The 23,228-nt window shown below is 38.3% G+C and overlaps 1 protein-coding gene across 3 annotated transcripts; it reads right to left on the bottom strand.

Annotated features, from left to right (window-relative positions):
- Nucleotides 1-1,911: 1,911 nt before the first annotated feature.
- Nucleotides 1,912-23,153, bottom strand: Rsrc2 (arginine and serine rich coiled-coil 2). Of its 3 annotated transcripts, XM_027413969.2 has the most exons (12): nucleotides 23,002-23,147; nucleotides 19,289-19,381; nucleotides 18,740-18,890; nucleotides 17,304-17,347; nucleotides 16,439-16,516; nucleotides 14,178-14,390; nucleotides 12,373-12,576; nucleotides 9,550-9,672; nucleotides 6,503-6,582; nucleotides 4,498-4,730; nucleotides 3,910-3,999; nucleotides 1,912-2,606 (listed from the first exon to the last, which is right to left on the bottom strand). In XM_027413969.2, exons 5-12 carry the CDS (start codon nucleotides 16,444-16,446, stop codon nucleotides 2,427-2,429), a joined length of 1,131 nt encoding a protein of 376 aa, XP_027269770.1. In that variant the 5' UTR covers nucleotides 16,447-16,516; nucleotides 17,304-17,347; nucleotides 18,740-18,890; nucleotides 19,289-19,381; nucleotides 23,002-23,147; the 3' UTR covers nucleotides 1,912-2,426. The 3 variants fall into 3 exon arrangements, with proteins under 3 accessions (XP_027269770.1, XP_027269769.1, XP_027269768.1); XM_027413968.2 differs by lacking the exons at nucleotides 16,439-16,516; nucleotides 19,289-19,381 and having other exon boundaries at nucleotides 4,498-4,727; nucleotides 14,178-14,368; nucleotides 23,002-23,153; XM_027413967.2 differs by lacking the exons at nucleotides 16,439-16,516; nucleotides 19,289-19,381 and having other exon boundaries at nucleotides 14,178-14,368; nucleotides 23,002-23,153.
- Between the last annotated feature and the right edge of the window lie 75 nt (nucleotides 23,154-23,228).

The raw sequence follows: 23,228 nt of genomic DNA on the forward strand, positions 1-23,228 counted from the left end.
CTCCAGAGCGAGTGCCAGGATAGGCTCCAAAGCTACACAGAGAAACCCTGTCTCAAAAACCCAAAAGAACAATCAAACAAAAAAGGTATATTTAAAAGATAAGAGATGAATGTTTGTTGGTTAAAGGTATTGAGAGAAAGTTACGTAGTATTTAGTTGCCAGGGTTCCAACTTAAACTGGTCAAATAAGTGGTCACTTGAAATTAATGGGATATGGAATAGTTTGAAAATGTAGATTTTTTTTCTTTTGGTGGGCTAATGAGGGGGGAAAAGCCCAGTGATTTAAAAAAACTGTATGTACCAGGTGGTGGTAGTGCATACCTTTAATCTCGGCACTTGGGAGGCAGAGGCAGCCAGGCAGGGAGTTCATCCTCGTCTGTTGAGAAACACTGTCATAACCTCCCTGTCCCAGAAAACTTAGTATTTAGCATTTCAAGAACTAAATATAGATAGGGGCAGAGTGATTCTATTTGTGATGGTCTTATAAGACTTGATATCTCATGTACCCCAGTTTATGTGGTATTGGACATTAAATCCATGGCTAGACATGTAGCAACTGTGCTATATTCCCCAGGCCCTTTTTGCTTGCCCCAGGCTGGCCTGGGGCAATCTTTCTGCCAGCCTCCCTGGCGATGGGATTCCAGTATCTGAGCCTTTCTTTGATTTCTCCAAGAGGGAATTTTAATATTTCACTGTATGTCTTTATATCCACTGTCCTTCACCATTAATAGTTATTGCTAGAGCCTACATATCCTTTGTGGCTGGCCTTATTAGGGACTTGGATTTCTAGGTTAAGCTTAGAGCAACTAAGTTGAAAACATTCTGCTAACATTTGTTTTTACAAATCGAGTTGAAGACAGTGAATCTGCATAAATAGAAGGAAAACAAACATCAGGCTTTTGAGAAATTACAAGGGCTGGATTGACTGGTTAAAAACTACAGAAATGAGCTAATACGATGAGAGGGAGAACAAAAGCATTTCCATTTAAATAAACTAAGCAAGTTACCCTTTGTCCTTTAAATAGTTAAGAATTTTCTGCTCATGTGTTTTGCGTGATCTATGCATATGTGTACAGTAATCATGGAGGTTAGGAGAGGGTATCAGAACCCAGATAACTTGAATAAGTAGTTGTGTAGTTGTGCGCTGCCATGTACTGGAAACTGAATCCATGTTTTCTTCAAGAACAGCAAAGGCTCTTGAATCATCTCTCCAGCCTCATTTGTGGAAATACATTTTTTCTTTTTTTGGGGAGACTCGGTCTCCCACAGGTAAGGCTGGGTAGGCACATCTAGTTCAAAATTTTACTTGTATGCATAAAATAATTTACATGCAGTCCTTCCTTTGATCTGTGTTAAATCATTCACCATCATTCTAGTTAGATGTTACTCACAGAAACACCCACCACACAAGACTCCAAAGCTCTAGCCACACAAGTGTTGGGGTTATTGGCATGGACTACCACACCACTCGGCTCTTCATAGTTGTTCCTGATTGGGGGATGATGGTGCACACATTTTATCTCAGCAATTGGGAGGCAGAGGCAGGAATATCTCTGAGAGTTCAATGCCAGGCTGGTTTACGAACTCTTCCAGGACAGTAATAATGAGCAAGTAGCATACAACAGATTTGTTATAAGGCACTTTATTAATATAAAAGTGCTCACATCCCTTTAATGCATTAACCTATTTCCTGAATAACATGGACTAACAAATACTGCACACCGATTTTGCCTTCTAATAGAAAAACTACCATTTTAATAAATTTGTTCCATTCACCTTCCCTTTACATTTTTGTACACTGTGGCATTGCTTATACCCTAAAACAGCTGCTGTAAAAAAGCATTTATAGCCAGTGTTTTTAATTGTAAAATCAATGCTACATACAACAGACTCAAACAAGAACACCAGGTAATTTAAATTTACACCAGTTTTGAGAAAACCATTTTTATTATCACTGCTCAGCTCGTGTGTGCAAATTATGTACCAAATGGCCAGATCTTCTAAAGAACATCTACATATAACATTTCTTTCATGTTTCAAGAGATGAAAATAACTGTACAAGGTTAAGTACAAAAGTACACAAGACAGCGGACATGAGAAAATCTATGTATGAGATTTTATCCCACCCGAAGCTTTAATATATTTGAAAAGTAGAATTCATGAACTAAAAAATATTGTCCTTCTATAGTCCTGTCAAGTTTAATGGAAGTGGGTTTAACCTGATTACAACACTAACACCAGTATCACTGATCTGATATTTACAAAAAAAAAAAAAACAGAAAAAAAAAAAAAAAAAAAAAAAAAAAAATCGTATTTTTCAATAAATTAAAGTCAATGCAACACCCATGCAAGCTAGAATACTAGCTGTTTGGTGAACAAGGACCCGACATCAGAACAAGTCTATAAAGTCCCAAATTGATATTGTTTTCAAACTGTATCCATTCCACGCATTGAAGATGTGAAGCCCAAACCCATTCCTCTTTGTGTGTGGGTTTGTGATCTTGCCATTTCATACTGAGCGTCAAGATTCCGAAAAACTTCTTCTTGTTGCTTCAAAGTCTTGTAACTTTCTTCATCAACTGAGCTACAGCCAGCTTCATCTTCACTCTAAATATCATACAAAAAATTTTTTAATTTTTAACCTCTATTATTATGTGCATGGCTGTACAATCTGCATGTATGTCGGCTCCCCCAGGACTAGAATTACCAACAGCAGTGAAATGCCATGTGGATACTGAGAATCAAAGATGAGTCTTCTGGGAGAACAAGTGCTTGTAACAGGTGAATCTCTCTCTAGCACCAGAAATAAAATAGTAACTTCCACACTCCACACTAAATTATTAAAATACTTTTAAGTGCAAAGACATGTCCTATGTATGCAACACAGCATAATGAAAAATAACTTCCTGTTAGTGGTGTGATCAAGAATAGTGCAAAGATTGAGCATATAAATGCCATACATAGAGTGAAACAGAGGTCCTGAGTTCAATTCCCAGCAACTACATGGTGTCACACAACCATCTATAGTGGGATCTGATGCCCTCTTCTGGCATGAAGATGTGCACACAGATAGAGCACTCACATACATAAAATAAATATATGAAAACCAAACAAACAAAAAGCAAAAGCCAGCTTAAGTTAACATCTCTTCAATGAAGAGCCCATTTCTTTAGATCTTTCCTGGGCTTGCATCAAATTAATTCCCTATATATTAATGGTTAAGTCTTTTTCATTTTTCGGTTTTAAGAGACAGGGTTTCCACTGGGTGGTCTTGGCTGTTCTGACTTACTTTTAACCTAAAAGAACATTAACACATTCATTACTTTAAGACCAAGAAAGATCAGAAACAAAACTTCACAGGTTTCCATGTAGCCAAGACCAACACAAGACTCTCTATGTGGCCTAAGATGATCTTTGGTGGTGGAACATGCCTTTAATCCCAGCACTTAGGTCTACAGATTAAGTTCCAGGACAGCCTGGGCTATAAAACCCTGCCTCCAAAACCCAAATATGAACTTGAGTCCTTCCTGCTTCTACTGCCTAGATATTAGGATCACAGGCCTAAGCCACATAGGTCCTCAAGAATGCTAAGCAAGAAACCTAACAGTAGAGACTGGCCAGGATACACATTAAGATCAAAAAAACCAAACAAAAAATCCCAAACCAAAGGGACTATCAACCCGAGCTACATTCTCAGCCCTGTTTTAGATTTTTAAAAGTCTCACGAGGTGGCCTCAGCAGGCATAATCAGCAGAGAATCCAAAACAGTCTGTATTGTCCAACAGTAACCTGGCATAGTTATGTCTATGGGATTAACTTGGAGAACAGAGATATTCTCAATTAAGTACTTAGAACTGACATACAACTGAAATATGCTGAAGTTGGAAATCAATCCCAAGGCACAACTCACCTTAATGCCCATTAACTTCCTAAATTTGACATTTTGGTCCTTGTTTCCAAAATTCAATTTTTCCCATATTTCAGCAGACTGAGATTTGTCCTGTTAAAAAGCATTGACTTTTAGAATATGTAAAATTTATAAATTCCACAATATAGACAAAATTAAACGATTCAAAGAATCCGATTACTCTAATTCATAACTATAGTTATGAAGGAAAGAAACCTAAGTGAACATTACCTCATAATATATTTTGTGCCCACTGAGATAGCATCTCACTCTGTAACCTACTCTAACTCCTGATCCACCTGCCTCAGCCTCCCAAGAGGTGGGATTAGAGGGTTGAACATGGTGGCTCATGCCTCATCATTGACCAAGCTGCTTAGCTCCCACCCCTTATATGTAGGTAAACAACTGGTTTTCTTCAACAGCTTGGTTCAAATGAATTCAACATTTTGACATTCTAACACAGTATCATCATCCAAAAAAGTTACAAATGAGTCACATTTTTTCCTAAGTTGTACACATAACACATTTTCAATTTTAATTATGGCAAATTTGATCATTATAAACAGGAAATGACAGGACACAAGTACTTACGCCTTCTTTCTTGCCTTGCCAGAGCATTTTCCTCTTTTTCTCTTGCTCAGCAAACTTCATTGGATTCACAGCAGCTGGGTTATAGTAGCTGGGCACAGCTATGCCAGTCTCTGCCAAGGCTTTCGCTTGCAGGGCTGCCATTTGAGCTGCCATAGCTATCTGAGGAGTCACTTGTGTTCCTGATGCCAACAGTGCAGCAACATTGAGAACAGAACCCCCAGTGGCCGCAGCTGCTGAAAAACATACAATGGATTTAAAAATACATGTTAGCGTGTTAACCAAGATATTTGCTTATTACCGCCAAGAAAACATACACAAAATTAGAAGGAATGATTTAAGTAAAATGAACTAAGGTACCAGTAGCAATATGTATTTATGTGTGGTTTTTCAAGACAGGGTTTCTTTGTGTAACAGTCCTGACATCCACTTTGTAGAACAGGATTACCTCAAACTCAGAGATCTTACTGCCTCTGCCTCCCAAGTTCTGGGTAAAGGTATGTGCCCCCACTGCCCCACAGCCAGAGTCTACCAATAAGGAAGTTGCCAATGCAGAACATAGCTGTCACCTCCAAAGAAAAACATTCTTGGTTTAGTGATGGTGGCACATGCCTTTTATCCTAGCACTCTGGAGGCAGAGGTAAGAGGATCAATCTGATTAAAGGCCAACCTGTTCTACAGAATGAGTTCCAGGATAGCCAAAGCTACCGAGAAACCTTATCTTGGGGAAAAAAAAAAGTTTCAGTGTTTGGTTTCATGTATGTCTATGGAACACATACATGCCAGAAAGAACAAGAGACCACAGGATTTTCTGCAATTGGAGTTACATACAGATGGCTCTGTGCTGCAATGTGGCTACCAGGAATCAAACCTCTGGAAAAGCAGCCAGTACTAATACCTGCTGGAACTGGCTCCTCAACCCCACCTCTTTTTTTTTTTTTTAAAAAAAGATTTATTATGCATACAGTGTTCTAACTGCACGTATGCCTGTAGGCCAGAAGAGGATACCAGATCTCATTACAGATGGTTGTGAGCCACCATGTGGTTGCTGGGAGTTGAACTCAGGTCCTCTGGAAGAGCACTCTGGAAGTGCTCTTAACCTCTGAGCCATCTGTCCAGCCCCAACCCCACCTCTTTTGAGATAGGGTTCTGGCATGTAATTCTGACTAGCTTAATACTAGCTATTGGCAAGGAACTCAGAGAACACCTTTTACTGTCTCCTGAGTACTAGGATAAAAAGCCTGAAGCCATCCTCCCTTGACAGAATACAGTCCTAATTCTTTCTCCTACACCTTATGTTTGGGCTGACAGTCTTGCTATATAACAAGCCCTGCCTGGGTTTGAATTTGCAGGGAGCCTCCTGAATATATAAGTAAGTAATTAAGTAAGTAAATAAATAAATAAATAAATAATCTGGCTCTTAAGCTGACACTGTAGGAAGCCCGTTATGGAAACTTATTACCAAGAATAACCAATATTCACTCATCAAAAAATTATTTGCTCACAATTCAAGTGAGATAGCTTGGTTGGCAAAAAAGAAAAACCTGACCACCATAGAACTGAGAGGAGGAGGATTGTCCTGTGACATATACATGTCACTAGGGCAAGTACTTACTTACACATGGGCATGCATGCACACGCACACATACAAAATAAAAAATTTAACTGCTCATAATAAAGAAAAAACAACCCTCCAACTGATATAGCTGGGTGTGGTGGCATACACCAGTAATATTTAGTACCTAGAAGGTCGTTATCAGAAGATAACACATTGGAGGTCTGGTTGAGGTAAAGGAAGACTGACTCAAAAATCCAAAGAGTGGGATAGACAAGGTGGCCCAGTAGAGGTGAGATGCCTGAACTAAGAAAAGATCCCAAAGATTTGGTATTGCTGAGAACAGGGCCTTACTATTCAGACCAGGTTGGCCCTGAACCCCCCCCCCTATTAAATTTTCTGTATTTTTCAAGTTTTTTTTTTTTAAGAATCACACAATTCATAGTAAGTTACCTGCAGCCATTTCTTGTTGTTTTTGTTTTTCAACCATTTCCTTTTCTCGTTGTTCTTGTAATTTCTTTGCCCTTTCCAATCTATCAAAGACAATTCAAAACAATTTGATGTAAAATCAGTATGTATCATGCATATATACAAACATTTTATACACAAAACTTTAATGAATTATCATATTCCTCCTATCAAGATTAGGCACCAGGTCAGTTAATGAGTATGTCAATATAATTCCCTAAACAATTCTATTCTTTTTAGAATAAATGCTGTGGCTTATGTTGTCTGTGCTGGCCTTGAACTGCAGGGCTATAGCAGGCTACCAACCAGGGATGCATGCAAACTTTGCTATATTCACCCAAGTGAATATGCCATGTTTTGAAATTTCTGTATATCTAATTTTTTAAGAGACAGGATCTCAAGTAGCTTTGGCTAGTCTTGAATTCCTGACTCCCCTGTCCCTACTAGGCTAACAACTCATTACATGTGTGTACCACCATGACTACTCTTAAATAATTTCTGAATTGGTCAAAGCAAAATTTTACAAGCACCCCCCACTTCCAAATATAAAAATCTCTAGCCAGCCATGGCAACACAAAGAGCACTCAGAAGGCTAAAGTGTTATCACTTAGTGAAAACCTGTCTACAAAAATGAAAACAGCCCAAGTTGTGGGGTGAAAATGTCTTTTAGTCCCAGCAGTTGGGAGACATAAGATCTCAATGAATTCAAAGGCAGTCTGGGCTACATAGTTCTGGCAAAACCAGGTTACCCTGTCTTAAAAAAAACAAACTAACAAAAGACCACCTCCCCCAAAGGTCTCCAATTTCAGTCAGTGTTGTCTATGAAAGCAAAGATAAAATTAAAGCCTATAAATAAACCACATATTGGTGCTAGGTAAGTTATAGTGCATGCTTAATTGGTAAAATAGTACATCTATAATATACTGCACAGGGAAGAACAAACCTGGATTAAGAATAAAGAATAGTCTCTTTTATATTCAAAAAGGATCACTATAATCTTCAGTTTAGATAATATGCAAAAACCCTTTAGTCTACTTAAACAAAGCAAACAAACAAATCCCACAATTTACCAAAGAGAGAGGAGAAACTAAATCATAAAATCTGGGAACTGGCATAACATAAAATAAAAATTTCAACACAAAAAAATAAATTAATGAATTATATATACTTTACACTAATTACCATGTTTTAGTGTCAAATTCATTTTCTACATAGCAGATCGCAAGTAGTATAACTCAGTTCTTGAAAGAGAAACCCATAAATGTCACATCTTATTTATTTGGTCCAAATCATCCAGGATTGAGAAAAAGGTTATTTTTTTTGGTTTTGAGACACACATATATTGTATTATAGCAACAGCAAAGAGGTTCTTGTGGTTTTTTCCTTTCCACAGAGTGTCTCATGTAGTCCTGCATGGCCTCAAACTAAAGTAGAGAAAGACCTTAAACCTATGATAATTCTTGCTTCTACTATCCAAATGCTAGGATTAGATATGTGCCACAGATGATTTTTGGCAGGGCTGAGGAACTCAGAACTTGTGCATACAGGGTGAGGACTATACCAAGTGAGGTACATCCTCAGCAGATACTTGTTACAACAAGGACTTAAATATACAAAAAAGATGTTTTATAACCTCTGATTACGTTAGTTGGCAAAATAGGTGACAAACAATTTATTTCCAAAACTGCTTTAAATTCTGACACATGCTTACAAGTTTCTTTTTTCTTTCTTTCTTTCTTTTTTTGAGTCAGGGACTCTTTATGTAGTCTGTCCTAGAACTGTCCATGTAGCCCAGAGTGTCCTCAAACTCAGTGATCTGCCTGCCTCTGCTCCCCTGAGTACTAGGATTGAAGGCATAGACCAATACACTTCAAATGTTTCGTTTAGAGGGTTTCCTGTCACCAATAATCTAACCCAAACAGCTTGATGGTAGTAACAACCTTAGTATCAATGCAAGGATTACAAGTATGCACCAACATTTCCCCATATAACTTTACCTTAGTAACAATTAAAGAGAAAATATAATAGATGTCAGTATAATAAAGAATGAACTTCAATACTTAAAATACTATAAAGCTAATAAATCATTAGATATTAAGAGTTTTTAATTCTGTTGCTTGAAACAAGACAACTATTGGTCTATCGGTTGCACTTGTAGGGCCATTGCAGGTCAGAACCAACTCCATTCACTAAGGTGAATGGATGAAGAAGGGGTGAGCTCACACCTTTGCTGCTGCTGTTCAGTGGAGTTTCTGCCAGGCTGGCTTCACAGGGCAGCAGCACATCAGGTAACACTGTGATAACTGTATTTTTATAATGAAAAAAAATACAAACTCAATTTTTTAAGGAAAAAAAAACCCAATTCCAAAAAATGTAATTTTCAGAATATGCAAAAAATTGCAAACAAGTGCTTGGTTGTGGCCTCCCGAGGCAGCTCTTTTCTTTGGCTCCTGCATATTTCTGTCACAGACCTGCTCTAATGTGGCCACACAACCGCCCAACATTCAAACAGAAACTTCAGAAATGCAACATTCTCTCTACACTTCAAGATAATAAATTTGGATTATGATGTTTATCTACTAAAACAATAAGCTAGTGACAGAATTCTCAGTGTTCAGGTGTTTTGTTTTCTTTAAAGAAAAAAAAAAGTCAAGGAAAAGACAATTTAAGAGGTTCCTCACAAGGATTTAAAACTTGAACTCTCCAAATGCAAACAAAAGACATTTGAATCTATGTTTCTTTCATGGAGATAGTTATGGTAAAAATATCAGTTAAGCACAAAACCAAAAACTTCTCAATCTTCCTGCATGTGATATTAAAAACAAACCACAAGAAAATCCCCAACTAAAAACCTACTTAGATAGCTCTGTATCACAAATGTGCAACAGCATTCATGGTTAGACATTTTGGGAGGTGGGGTAAGGATTATCCTGAGGTAAGAGCATTCATTTGCCTACACAACTGACAGCTACTTTAAAAGGAAAAAAACAAAAAACAAAAAACATGTGACTTAAGTGGGAAAATACTCATACCTCCTAGCTAAAGCTTCCTGGGCGTCCATTGCTGTGTTTCTTCCTCTGAAGGGAGGTGGACTTGGTGTCCGGCTTAGGCTTCTGCTAAATCTTCTTGGTTTTTCAATTCTCTTCTTTCTATCTCTGAAATAACCAGTATTCCGTGTTTCATTATGACACCCAATAATCATCTTTAATAAAAACTAATTTTCTTTACATAGCTCAACAAAAATCATTAAATGATACATTAAAACAAGTACAAAGGCTTTAAATACAATCTGCTTAAATGCATACTATTTACACATCTGGCACAAAGGCCAGAAGAAGACATTAGGTCTCTTAGAATGGGTGTTCCAGATGAATGTGAGCAGCCATGAGTGTTGGGAATTGAAGAATCATGGAGCCACCTCTTCAGCCTTATCAATCAATACATCTTCGATAGTAATTCTAAATTTTTTATACATATGGCCAGTTAACATCCATGTTATAGCTGCAATCACACTGGCTTATTTCCAACTTTCTGCATGAATTACCCAGTGGTGCAAAGATTTGCTTCATACATCCTGTATGCTAGTATACATTCAATGAGGATCCAAATATTCCTACCATTTTAAGTGGAATTATTAATGTACCCAAAAATTCACCTAATGGGGCTGGATGGAGATGGCTTAGTGTACTTACTGTTAAAAGAATACCCGTTTTTTTTTTTTTTTTTTGTTTTTTTTTTTTTTAAGGAGGACTGAAGTTCAGTTCCCAGTATGCATGTTGAGTCACTCACAACTGCCTGTAATGTAACCCTAGATCTAATCCCTCTTCTGCCTCCACCTGTTTTCTGCCCAGAAGGATGGGAATAGCCTGGTGACTTCAGGGCCATCTGTATGGCCAGGCAACACCAGCTTCCCCAGACCCTTACCTTGAGCCTATTGATCTCAGTCAAGCAAAGTACTATCTATCATTCATACCCCTCATTTTTTACCTTGAATCTGGTTCCTTAATCTACAGAACCTATCTTTATAGAAGATGTTACTTGTACAAGTGTTTCAACATAAGCATTGCTGTGTATACCGATTGAGTTAATTATCACCAGGAAACTGTTTTTCAAATTGTGCTATGCTTAAACATGCCTAAAATAAACTACTGGGTGCCTGGACTCTCAAAGTTTGAGCCATGCTGAACTGGACTTCCTTCTTGCCTCTCAAAAATAGACAATCATGGTGTTTGAAGAGATGCCCCAAATCCACTGTTATCTGTATACAAGGGAAACACACACACATACATACACAAAACAAGTCTTAAAAAATAAGGGAGGGTCACTGACCTGAACCTATCTATAAGAAACGTCAAAGTAAACCAACTGCTTGAAAAGCAATTAAAAATGAGTTACAACAGACTATATTTAGGAATATATATGTACATAGAAATACATATATTATGCACATAGCAACAACTGATGAAGAAACAATGAATTTGAAGGCGAGGGAAAGGGTGTACCGGAGGGTTTAGAGAGAGGATAGGGAAGAGAGAAGTGTAGCTAAAATAAAATTCCCAAACTACACAAACAACCAAAAACAAAACAAGCCACCCCCAAACGACCAAAACAAGAGAGCTCCAGGACAGCCAGGGTGAAGGACTACATAGAAAGGAGACCCTCTTTCCAAAAAATGAGAAAAAACAAAAAACCCAAAACAATTAACAAAATTTTAATTCCAGAAACCATGGGGAGGCAGCCAGCCATGGGCTACAATGAGACTCCAACTGGCACCAAGAAAAACCAAAACCAACAAAACAAAGGAATGTAAACAATGCCACTAAACAAGAGTAAATGATAATGATAAACAATAAGTAAGGAACCTGGCTCAGTGGTAAATAGTACTTGCTCTGAAAGCAAGAGGACCTGAATTCAATCCCCTATCAACCCATGAAAAAAGTTAGCTGGGCAGTGTTGGTGCACACCTTTAATCCCAGCACTCAGAGGAGGCAGAGACAGGCGGATCTCTGTGAATTTGAGATCAGCCTGGTCTACAAGAGCTAGTTCCAGGACAATCTCCAATGCTACAGAGAAACCCAGTCTCGAAAAACCAAAATGTTGGGCATGACCATCAACTCTAGTATTTGGGACTACGGGGATAGGAAAGATCCCAGGAGCTTGTAGGACACTCTAGCTGAGTCTGCCTCAAAAAAGAATGTAAACAATAGAGGAAGACAGCTGACATTCCCCTCTACAGGTGCACAACATACAAGACGGACACAGACACACACAAGCTAGAGATGACTCAGTAGATAAGAACACTTGCTGCTCTTACAAAGGACCTGGATCTGGTCCAAAACCACCTGTAACTCGTTACAACAGATTTGATGGCCCTCTTTTGACTGCAGGTACCATGCATAAAGACAGAACAAACATCAAACAGGTAAATTAGGAAAACAAAATGAAATTCAAATGATATGATAATATACAGTATTAAATTAGCTCTTCTGATAAAAAACAATCCAACCAATAATTGCTGGACATGATGATGAATGCCTTTCAGGGTTACAGAGAAAAACCTTGTCTCAAAAAACCCCAAACCAAACCATATAGAACATAATAAATTTATGTTACTAACACCTCCAAATCACATACTAAATGTCCAAGAATGTATAAAGGAGTTTCTGTGGTGCAGGGCACAGAACTCATGGATAAAGCATACTAACACACACCCACTGATAGGTTCTATGTTTGTTTGTATTGATGAGGTAATGATTTAAAATACTTTAGATCAATCAGTGTGTTGCACAACTGAAAAAAAAAAAAAGGTGGATAGTGAAGAGCATGCTACTTTATTCAGGAGAATGAACACTTACCGACTTCGACTCCTTGATCTGCTCCTGCTTCTAGTTCTATGCCTGTGTCTGGATCTTGATCGGGAACGTGTTCTAATCCTTCGTTTTCTATCGCGGCTTCTAGATCTTGACTTCTTCCTGTCTCTGCTTCTGGATCGAGACTTTTTTCGATCCCGACTCCTGGAACGAGACTTCTTCCGTTCCCTGCTTCTACTTCGATGGCGCCTAAAATTCAAGTGCATAAATATTTAATTGCTCATAGTTATCTTCCTGTTTAAGGGAAGAGTCTTACTATATATCCCAGGAAGACCTTTACTTCTTAATTCCTGAATGCTGAGACTGTAGGCAAACACTCAACAAGCTGTTTTCTTCCATTTACGTTTTTAATAAAGTGGCTAACAAAAAATTAATCAAGACAGCAAACCAAACCAAACCAAACCAAACAAACAAACCCACACCCAACAAAACCCCCAAAACCTTAAGTGTTTACAGGATAAGGAAAAAGGTTTCTTCACACCCAGCCATCTTGGGTGCTCTATCCTGCACCATGGCTTCAAGGACCAAGAAATGAATTATCGGGGAAAAAAGATCTCTGTAGTTGGATTCATTTTAATGTCAATTTGTTATAAGAAGTACAAATTTGGTGTTGAGGTAACAAATAGACTTTGACTCTAGAGTGCAAATGGTCCTTTTACCAACTTCCCATCTTTGGCTTAATGTAAAATAAAATTTTAAACCATGTCAGCTGAAATTAGCATTCATCACGACAACAATAAAAATATTGAACTGGGCATATGAAAACTACTACAAGAGCATATGCACTGGCTGTCACCGATCCAGATGCTTCTGTTATCAGAAACACAACAGAACAAGACGGGTGAAAGCAAGCCTAAACTTTTTTTGGGGGGAGGTTTTGGTTTTTCTCTGTGTAGCTTTGAAGTAGGTCCTGGAAATCGCTTTGTAGACTGTCCTTCAACTCAGAGATAAAAACCACATTTTAAAACAAAAGTTTGTCAAACGGATTTTAAAAACAACAGAAGAGAAAATTAACTAACAAACCCCCATACTGGATATCAGTTCTCTTTCAAGGATTCCTAAAACTCACCGTGCATAACTCCAGTTCCAGGGAAATCAATGATCCTCCAGACTTCATAGGTACCAGTCACTCTCACACTCTCTCTCTCTCACACACACACACACACACACACAGGCAAAATGCCCACATACATTAAAACAACCTACATATTTGAATCACAACTTCATTTTCCAAAAGCTGTTTTATTGTACAATGTTATTTTATGTTACTGAGATGTATCTTAAGATTCTAAAAGCCTTTAGCTATCAGCTGGTAACGAACTACATTAAGGGGGCCGGAGAGATGGCTCAGAGGTTAAGAGCACTGGCTGCTCTTCCAGAGGTCCCGAGTTCAATTCCCAGCAACCACATGGTGGCGCTCAACCACCTCGAATGAGATCTGGTGCACTCTGCTGGCATGCAGGCAGAAGACTATATACATAATAAATAAAATCTTAAAAAAAAAAAAAAAAAAGATTATGCGTGTGAGCCCGGGAGTGGTGGCACACACCTTTAATCCCAGCATTTGGGAGGCAGAGGCAGGAGGATCTCTAGCGTGTGAGACCAGCCTGGTCTACAGGAGGTAGTTCCAGGACAGTCTCCAAAGACACAAAGAAACCCTGCCTTGAAAAAACAAAACAAACCAAACCAAACACACAAAAAAAGATTATGTGTGTGTATTGCTGGGCTAGAAATAACCTACAGGTTAAAGATACTGGAAGACACCAGACTACAACACCAAAACTAGTTACCTTTCACGAGACCTAGATCTTGAGTGACTTCTGCCTCGTGATGACTTCCTTTCTTTGCGTTTGTGTCTGTCCTCACCATTTTCAGATGAATTTAATCGCTCTCTTCCTCTCTCAGAAGAATGTTCTTTGTCATTGTGCTCCTCAGACTTATGTCTCTTAGAGGACTTATCTTTGGATTCATGTCTTCTTGCCTGTTTTAACAAGAAGTTGGTTCTTTCAGGAAAATAGTGCAACAAAAAGAGTTAGTATGGGTATCAGAAAACAAAAATGTTGTGATGCAACATTAGTAACCTTAGGAATGTGTGGCAAACAAAATCATCTAGTTTCTTATCACCTAAATGTTGCATATGTAATTATAGTTTTCTAACTAAGACACAAAATTGCAGGTTGTTCCCTAAGTATTTTAAAAACAATGACATAAAATAGATATTGAAAAAGCCATAGTTTTCCAGGCATTGGTGGCACACACCTTTAATCCCAACACTGGGGAGGCAGAGGCAGGCGGATCTCTGTGAGTTCAAGGCCAGCCTGGTCTATAGATCAAGTTCCAGGACAATCCCCAAAACAATACAGAGAAACCCTGTCTCGAAAAACCAAAACAAACAAATCAATAAATAAAAATGCCACAGTTCAAGTGGAATTCTCAGTTTTCTTAAAAAAAAAAAAAATTAACAAAACTGGGTGGGCCTGGGCCCTATCCCAAAGGTTATGATAGACTCTGATGACACCCTATGGAAGGCCTCACCATCCAGGGGGAGCAGAAAGGATATGTGATAGGTAGGGTTTTAGTTGGGGGTGGTGGTGGTAGGGGAGGACAGGAGGTAGAAGGGAACTGGGATTGTCATGTAAAAACAATCCTGTTTCTAATTAAAATAAATCTGAAAAAAAATTAACAAAACCCATTCTAAATCCAATGGATACACAATTAAGCTTAAAAAAAATAGGGCCAGGTGTAGTGGCACACACCTTTAATCCCAGCACTAGGGACACAGAGGCAGGGGAATATCTGAGTTCGAAGCCAGCCTGGTTCCACACAGCCAGGCTACAGCGAATCCCCCACCTCAAAAGAAACAATGACAACTCTCCCAAACCACAAAACAAACAAATAAAAAAATACTGGAACTGAGGGATATAGCTCAGTAGCAGAGCATTTCACGAGCATGCATAAACTCCTAGGTTCAATCCCCAGTAATAACAAAAAGAAAAACTTTAAAAAAAGGAAAGTAGGTAAAAACAGAAAACAACGCTTCACAAAATGCACTTCAAATGAAGCAGCAACTACTGTATCAAAAAGTTCATACTTTCTGCTGTTTCATTATGCAGAGTAGCAATGTCCCCCTTTAACTAACCACACTTCTTGCCACATTCTCTCCAAAAGACCCTATATTTCAATGTCTATAAACCATAGAGCAATCACTTATCAGTTTTCATCAATCCCAACAGGTTTAAAGCTCAATTACATTGTATAAACCTAGGGTAGAAAATAGCAACTACCATTTTTAATTGAGAGTCAAAAAAAGTAAAGCAGGGTAACAATTCCTATGCCATCATAATATAGATACTTTGAACTCATGTGTATATCAAATCACAACCCTATCACTCAAATGTAGAATTTGCAAGTATTATGTATTTCCCAACCTAAACTTGTGAAAGCAACCTTGGATTTAAATCCCAAACAACTCAGGGCAGTTAAACTTAAATATAAGAGAAATTCAGGTCCTCTAAACTGTTCCATATTTCATAGAATCAGAGGTGAAAACACAAAGCCACACAGTAATTCAACTGGGCTCGGACCCATCCTTTGCTGCTCAGGCACCACTTCTCCACTGTAACACAACATGGATAGTTCCCACAATGGCCATAGCCTATTTCTTTGGACTAGAGGTTAACTTTTAAATACAAAGAAAGAAAGAAAAGAAAAAAAAAAAAAAAAAAAAAAAAAAAGGTGGAGTCAATCATTATGGAACATGCACAATGATACATCTGAAAATGATCATAGTGATTTTTTATTTTGCAGAAAGATAAGAGACCTGGAGACACAAGCTAAACCTTAGTTTCATGACCAGTTCTCTATAATATGACCTTAGAACTTTGCCAAATAGTAGTAGACTAGAAAAGCTTTAAATAGTTATATTCCAGAAACTTAAATTTAAGAGTTTAAATAAAACAAAACATTACTATTAATTTTATAAAACATTAAAACCCTTAACTGATTTAAGATATATTTAAGGGAAATAGGAGTTTGAATGACTAATAGTTACCTTATCATGAAGTAGGCTTATTATTTTGCTATCTGAGTCTGCAGCGTCTTCAGTTCAGTCTCTTCGCGCATTAGCACGCTGAGTATGATTTATTATAGAAATGTTATCATGTGAGCTAAACAAAATAAGTCATTTTCACAAAAACTCTCCTAAATTAAAAATTTAACAGAGCTTCCATTAGGGGAAGAGGTGAAGTCCCTGCCCATATTTGTTTTCGGAGTCCCTTGCCCAGCCCCCTGAAGCTCTTTTCCCTTTCTCGCTGCTAATTCTCTTCCTGGGTAGAGCTCAGTCCTCATCTTCTTAGGTGGGTGAGGCAAGTTATTAACTCCTATTCAGTACAGCTGCTGCTTTTGCTTTTCCTAAGGCTCTACTGTAAATGTCACCTCTCCAACTGTCCCTCGCATTATTCCAATAGTATAAGGCTCATTGACTAGCTTCACTAAAGAAGGAAAGAAAACTCAGTACTTTCAATGAAGAAAAGCAGCCCACAAATAGGGTAGTGATAGATGACTGATACTTAAAAATCTTGAGCAGTTGTCAAGGATAAGGAGACCTGGGACCTCAGATTAATGGAAGCTCTGTATCACAGGCCTAAAAATCCAGCTTATTCTTCATATGATATTCTTATTGTGAATATTTTTTCACAATATAATAAAAGTTAATAGCTTTTGAGGCACTTTTTATATAAACAACTATCTTCTTGAAAAATGATGAATCGAAATCATGCTCATTTTAAAACCCAATTAACCTTTTAAATTTCAAGTTTTGGCACTTACCTTGACAATGTCAAATAGTCACACAAACATTTCTACCAGACACTTTACAAGAATTTTAAAGTACCTATTCACTACAAAGTGTTAATTACCTCTTTGCTTCTGCTCCGGCTCCTATGTTTTCTTCCTTCATTATCTGTAAACACAAAAAAACAAAAATACATTAAGATACACAAATATCTTAAACACAAATTACAATGCTGTAACAATAAAAAAGTCAGTAGTATAGAACTTTCATAAATAACAAAGTCCAGGTTTGAATTAAAACAGGAGGCAAAAAAGAGCAAATCAACCACGTCCTAAATTTCTAGTCAGGGCTAATTACAGTGCCTTCCAAAGAGTCAATTTTCTTTTAGTCACCCTTTAAAAAAAATAAATCTTGAAATAGGTTGACTTTGTTATGCTGGCTGGCCAGGGACTAGAACTCCTATGCAGACCAGGAGTCAGCCCCCTCCTTTACCTTTATGGGGCATTCTGAGGGTTGGTCCTTGATTGTCAGGGTTACATATATGTGCCCTTATCACACTAAGCCTTCTCCTGGATGTCAACTCCTGGCTTTCACATACCTGCTCTCTCATACAACACACAACACATACATGTTCGAACATAAAAACTCCTCAAACACCTGGGAGTTGGTGGTGGATGCTTTAATCCCAGCACTAGGGAGACAGAGGCAGGCAGATCTGAGGCCAGCCTGGTCTACATACAGAGCTAGTTTCAGGACAGCTAGGGCTGCTATACAGAGAAACCCTGTCTCAAAAAAACAAAACAAAGAACAACAAACCCACACAAATAAAACTTCCCAAAACAAAAAATTTTTAAAAAGAAACAGATTTGGGTTGAGCACACAGAATCTCAGTACTCAGGAGGGTTAGCCTGGGTTACATTTGACATTATTTACAGTCAAAAGGAAGTTAACTAAAAATTTTCTTTCTTATTTTTTTTAAAAGATGGGATTTTATGTACCCCAGAATGCATTCTAATTTTTGATTATCCTGCAATGTCACATCAAGCTTGAAAATGTTTAATTCAAATGTTTAATCACAACACCAAACCGATACTATAAAACATACTATAAAAACTTGAGAATTAGCTACACACACAAATAGCACATGACTAAGCTCCATTTACAACTTGTAAACTAATTGTTCTTCTGTTTCTCTATTTATTTACTTTGCAATATTAGGTTCTTATATAATTGTTAGGCACTCTACCACTAAAATCACCCCAGCCCTGCTTTCTTCAAATAGTAAAATGTTATGCTTTCAATGCTAGTCACTTTCCTTTGATTTTTGAGACTGTCTCACTATTTAGCATAGGCTGGCCTGGAATTTCTATTGTAGTTCATGCTGTCCTTGTGGCACTTCAGGGCTTGGGATATAATAAAATGGTAGGGACTACTTGGCAGAGTACTGGGCTTCTATTCTAGCCTTAGTGCTAGAAGGATAAAAAAAAAAAACAAACCCTACAACACATAGTTAAAAAGTACGTTAATTATTTTCAGAATATAGCACATTTAATCCTTTACCTGATTTTCGTTTTCTTTCTCGTGACCGTGACCTTGAATAGTGATGTTTTGAGGTTCTAGGAGAAATAGATACATCTGACTGTTCTTTTTTCTTTTCTCTATCCGGGGATGTCTTTTCTGGGGCTAGTCCATCTCGTTCTGTATCAGTAGCCTAAAAGTAAAAAATAGAAAAATCCAAGTTTGTATTTGCATTCCCAATGTCTCTTGATTTTCAAAAGGGCAAGGAATGAAGATAGTTGAGTTTTACCAGAAAAGAAAACCAAAACCCAAATATGGCTGGTTTCCAAGTGGATGTATGTGCAGTAAAGTAACAGATGTAAAAAGACTTGGCTTTTGGTATTTCCAATAAATATTTAAAGAAACTATAAAACTTTACATGTGTGAATTAAATTTGCTGATTTGCCAGTAATCAAATAGCTGTTCATTATTATTAAAAAGCTATCTAGAATGAGCTGTTAAAAGGTTTAAAGGTACTTAAAACTATAAGATATTAAAGCAGCATAGGGAGTATTTTTAGATTATAAAAGAATAAGCAGAAAATTACCTTACCTGAGAACCTAATTAACCTTCTTTAATGAAAATATCCCCTTGGCACAGAGGTACAGCAAAACATGTTCTGCCTCTCCGTATTTATGCTCTGGGCTATGGAAACATCAAGCCGTTTCCACGTTAAAGCATTTTATAGGCAATATTACAATATAAATTTTATTTTGAAGTGCTAAGGATTAAACCCAGGGTTTTTCATGCTTGTTAGACCAATTCTCTATCACTGAACTAAATCCCAGCAAAATAAAACAAAAGCATAAAGGCACACATTTTCAGAGACCTGAGTACCTGAGGTTCAATTTCTTGTCATTTTCTAGTTACAGAAGGCTATCTATCTTCTGTACTTGTAACAGAAACCAGTACAGAAATCCATGAATAAATGTTTGAGATGTAAACTTCAGCTGTATCCCTCTCACTAACGCTATTTCTGGTTGAAGATATAGGTCAGTGGTAGAAGCGCTTGCTTCACATGTGAAGCTCCATCTTAAAAATCACTAGAGCTGGAAAAAAAAAAATTCCACAATCACCTCCAACCTTGTTTTACCACAGAACTAATACTGAAGGGTGGAGATGATGTATAACTGTACTCATGTATGAAATGCTAGAACATATTAAAAAAAAAAAAAAAAAGTACTGCCTGGTGGCGTTGGCACACGCCTTTAATCCCGGCAATCAGGCGGCAGAGTAAGGCAGATCTCTGAGTTCAAAGCCAGCCTGGTGAAGAGTTCCAGGACAGGACAGCCAGGGCTATAGAGAAACCTTGGGGGGCCGGGGCAGCCAGAGGCAAGGACAACACCCACCCACCCCCATGAACAACAACAACAACAACAAAAACGATTTAATTCTGGTAAGAGGCATTGGAAACAAACAGATCTGAACCATATGTAGTGGAATGGTAGGTAACTGACTGGAGAAGGTAATAGGAAAATAAAACTGTTCACCCAGCGAACAGATCACTCAGGATAGGAGCTACATTACTTTTCTGCACAAATCTTGTTTCTTTCCTTCCTTCCTTTCTTTTTTTAGACAAGGTATCTCTATGTAGCCCTGACTGGCCTCAAACCCAGGTATCTACCTGATACTGCTGGGATTAAAGACCTGTGTTACTGAGCCTAGAAGAGTAATTTTTTACATTAAAAAACCTTGGTAAAGCAAGCAAGAAATGAGAAAAAGTGAACATCACCCACAAAACTAAAAGTATTTACCAGCTGCTGCTGCTTTTTTTTTTTTTTTTGGGTTTTTTGAGACAGTAGCTTTGGAGCCTATCCTGGCACTCACTCTGGAGACCAGGCTGGCCTCGAACTCATAATGTGCTGGGATTAAAGGAGTGTGCCACCAATGCCCGGCGACCCAGATGCTTCTTTTTACCAAGTGTTTTTATCAATTTCTGACTTAGAACTTCAGAGGGAAAATCATGATCGACTTTTTCCCTTGGGAGAACAAGTACCAAAATAAAGGAAGTGTATTATTTTACTGTGGTACAAAAATGGGTCAAAAACAATACCAAACTTCAATAGTAAAACTACACATGAAAACAGATTTGGGATTGGAAAGATGGCTCAGTAGTTAAGCACACATAATTGGAGGCAAAATGCATGAATTATGTGCTAAAGTACCAACTGTATCTCAACAGGAATAGTAAGAAACATAAGCAACTAGCTACAAGGGTGTTTCTCATTCCAGGATTGGAATAATTTTGTGCTGAAAAGCATTCATCATTCAGAATCAAGGTCAACCTTACTTCACAGCTGATACCCAGAAACACTACCTGACTCCCCTAAAATACTGTAATCTCCCCATCTTTTGCTATCAACTAGTAATACATGTTGCTCTATCACAAACAACAATGATCCAAAACATTTTCTTTCATTCTTGTTCTCACTATCCTTAAAGACAATTTCAGATTGGCCTAAGATATATTTATCTCAACTAAAAACACTTCAAACACAAATCACAAGCAGCCCCCCAGATGCCTGCTATGTTCACGGCTGCCCTCAAACTTTTTAATATCCTGCTACAGCACCCCTCTCCCCCATTGTTAGGATCATAGTAAGACACATTCACTTTTCCTGAGAAGACGAGAACTGAAAACTATAGAAAAAGACAACACCTAGTCCACTAATGTTTATGTTGCAAAAGGCTCAGAAGCCTGGCAACAGAGGAACCACTGTGTGACACAGGTTATTAGCCGTCACTTTCATATGTAAAACACACTACAGAATAAAATCCATGTCACCATTAAACACATGTAATACTAGGTGCCCCAATTAGCAAAATCACTCAGCTTTACTTCAATTTAGCTGAAATCCATAAAAACACCGCAAACTGCCTTATATTTAGTCACTGGGTCTATGAGAAAGCCACCAGCTTTCTACAATTTACATCTTGAAAACCCTAGATAACTGAAGCACAGCATACAATTCCTTTCCCAGGGCAAAGGAAGTAAATAGCAGGCTTAATACTGGGCCAGTTCTCTGGGGGATTGCCTTTATTGTGGAGGGCACCGCAGAAATCAAATATCTGAATTTATTTCACTTAATGGAACACAAGAAAAACAATACTACTATTTGCTTGACGTATATTAAGAGGCCCATGACACAATTTATAAGTATTAGTCCCGTAATTTAAAGCACCTTATCTACTCTTTGAAGCCTCATGAAAAAATATTTTAAATTCAACTAGACATAAAGGATAATGAGATGCAGAAAAAAACCTACTTGTACCATTCTAATTTCAAAATTACAACTGTCAGGGAGAGCAATTCTTGTCTACAATATGAAGTTAAAACCTTTTAGTCACAAAAATATTTTCTCTATATAAGTAGAAACAAAACAGTCACAGGATAATATGATTCACTAAAAACGGGCATAGTATATCCAGGGCAGGCTTCCTGTTCAAAGAGGTCACTTAGGTACGGTTTTTATACGGGTCAAGAAAGGGGTCTTAAAGGAACAAGCCCGGCGGTTCTCAAAGACTTAAAATGGTAAAACGAGTCGCTCTGAGGCACAAGTATACCAGGGAATGGAACTGGATAATTACAACAATTTTTACTCTTTAAGACAATCTCAACTCCAACCGAGAAGGTTCACACCGACAAACACTAAGCAAAAAAAAAAAAAAAATAGGCAAAGTACCCCATATCTAAGGGTTCGCCCAAAAGGCTTAGACTGTTTCCGAGGTCCTGAGTTCAATTCCCAGCAACCACATGGTGGCTCATAACCACCTTGAATGAGATCTGGTGCCCTCTGTTGGCATGCAGGCAGAAGACTGTATAGACTGTATACATAACACTTTCAAACACTCTAAAATCATAAACAGTCTGCCAGAGACGGTTTCTGATTTTTTTTTTCTTTCCAGTCGCATTTCTCCAGTGTTAGCGTAAACTCAGAAGCCCTACCGAAACGCAACACATACCACTAGTCTGGGTTAACGAGATGAGTACCACAGTTCGGTGGGCTTCTTAAAATACGGGGTGAGGAAAACGATGAGGAAAGTTCTGGAAAAAAAAAGCCATTCCCTGCGGCTCCCCACCCCCATCCACACCGCCTTACCTCCCCCTCCCTGCGGCAGGAAGCCATGATGGCGAGTGCAGAAAGCGGCCGCGGCGCCATTTTGTCCACACACAAGCACGGACAACAGCTCCGAGAGCTGTTCACTCTGTGTAAAGAGACAAAAAAAAAACCAGCCCTGGCTTTCAAATTCGAGTTAGTACCTACCGCCATTGTTTTTGAGTCCCGGCCGCTAACGCGGCACCACTGCTTGACGCGCTCAACAGTACTGGCCACCCCGAAGCTTCGCCACAGACTTTCTCTGGCGCGAGAGACCCGGATGGCACAAAAGGGATGAGGCCTGGCGCGGCGCGCAGCTTGCTGGGAAAGAAAAGGGGTGGCGATAAGAGTTTCTATAACAACGCGGTTCGACATGGTGATTGGCTAGTCTTTCG

This window comes from Cricetulus griseus, chromosome 4 (genome assembly GCF_003668045.3).
Source record: "Cricetulus griseus strain 17A/GY chromosome 4, alternate assembly CriGri-PICRH-1.0, whole genome shotgun sequence".
NCBI lineage: Eukaryota > Metazoa > Chordata > Mammalia > Rodentia > Cricetidae > Cricetulus > Cricetulus griseus.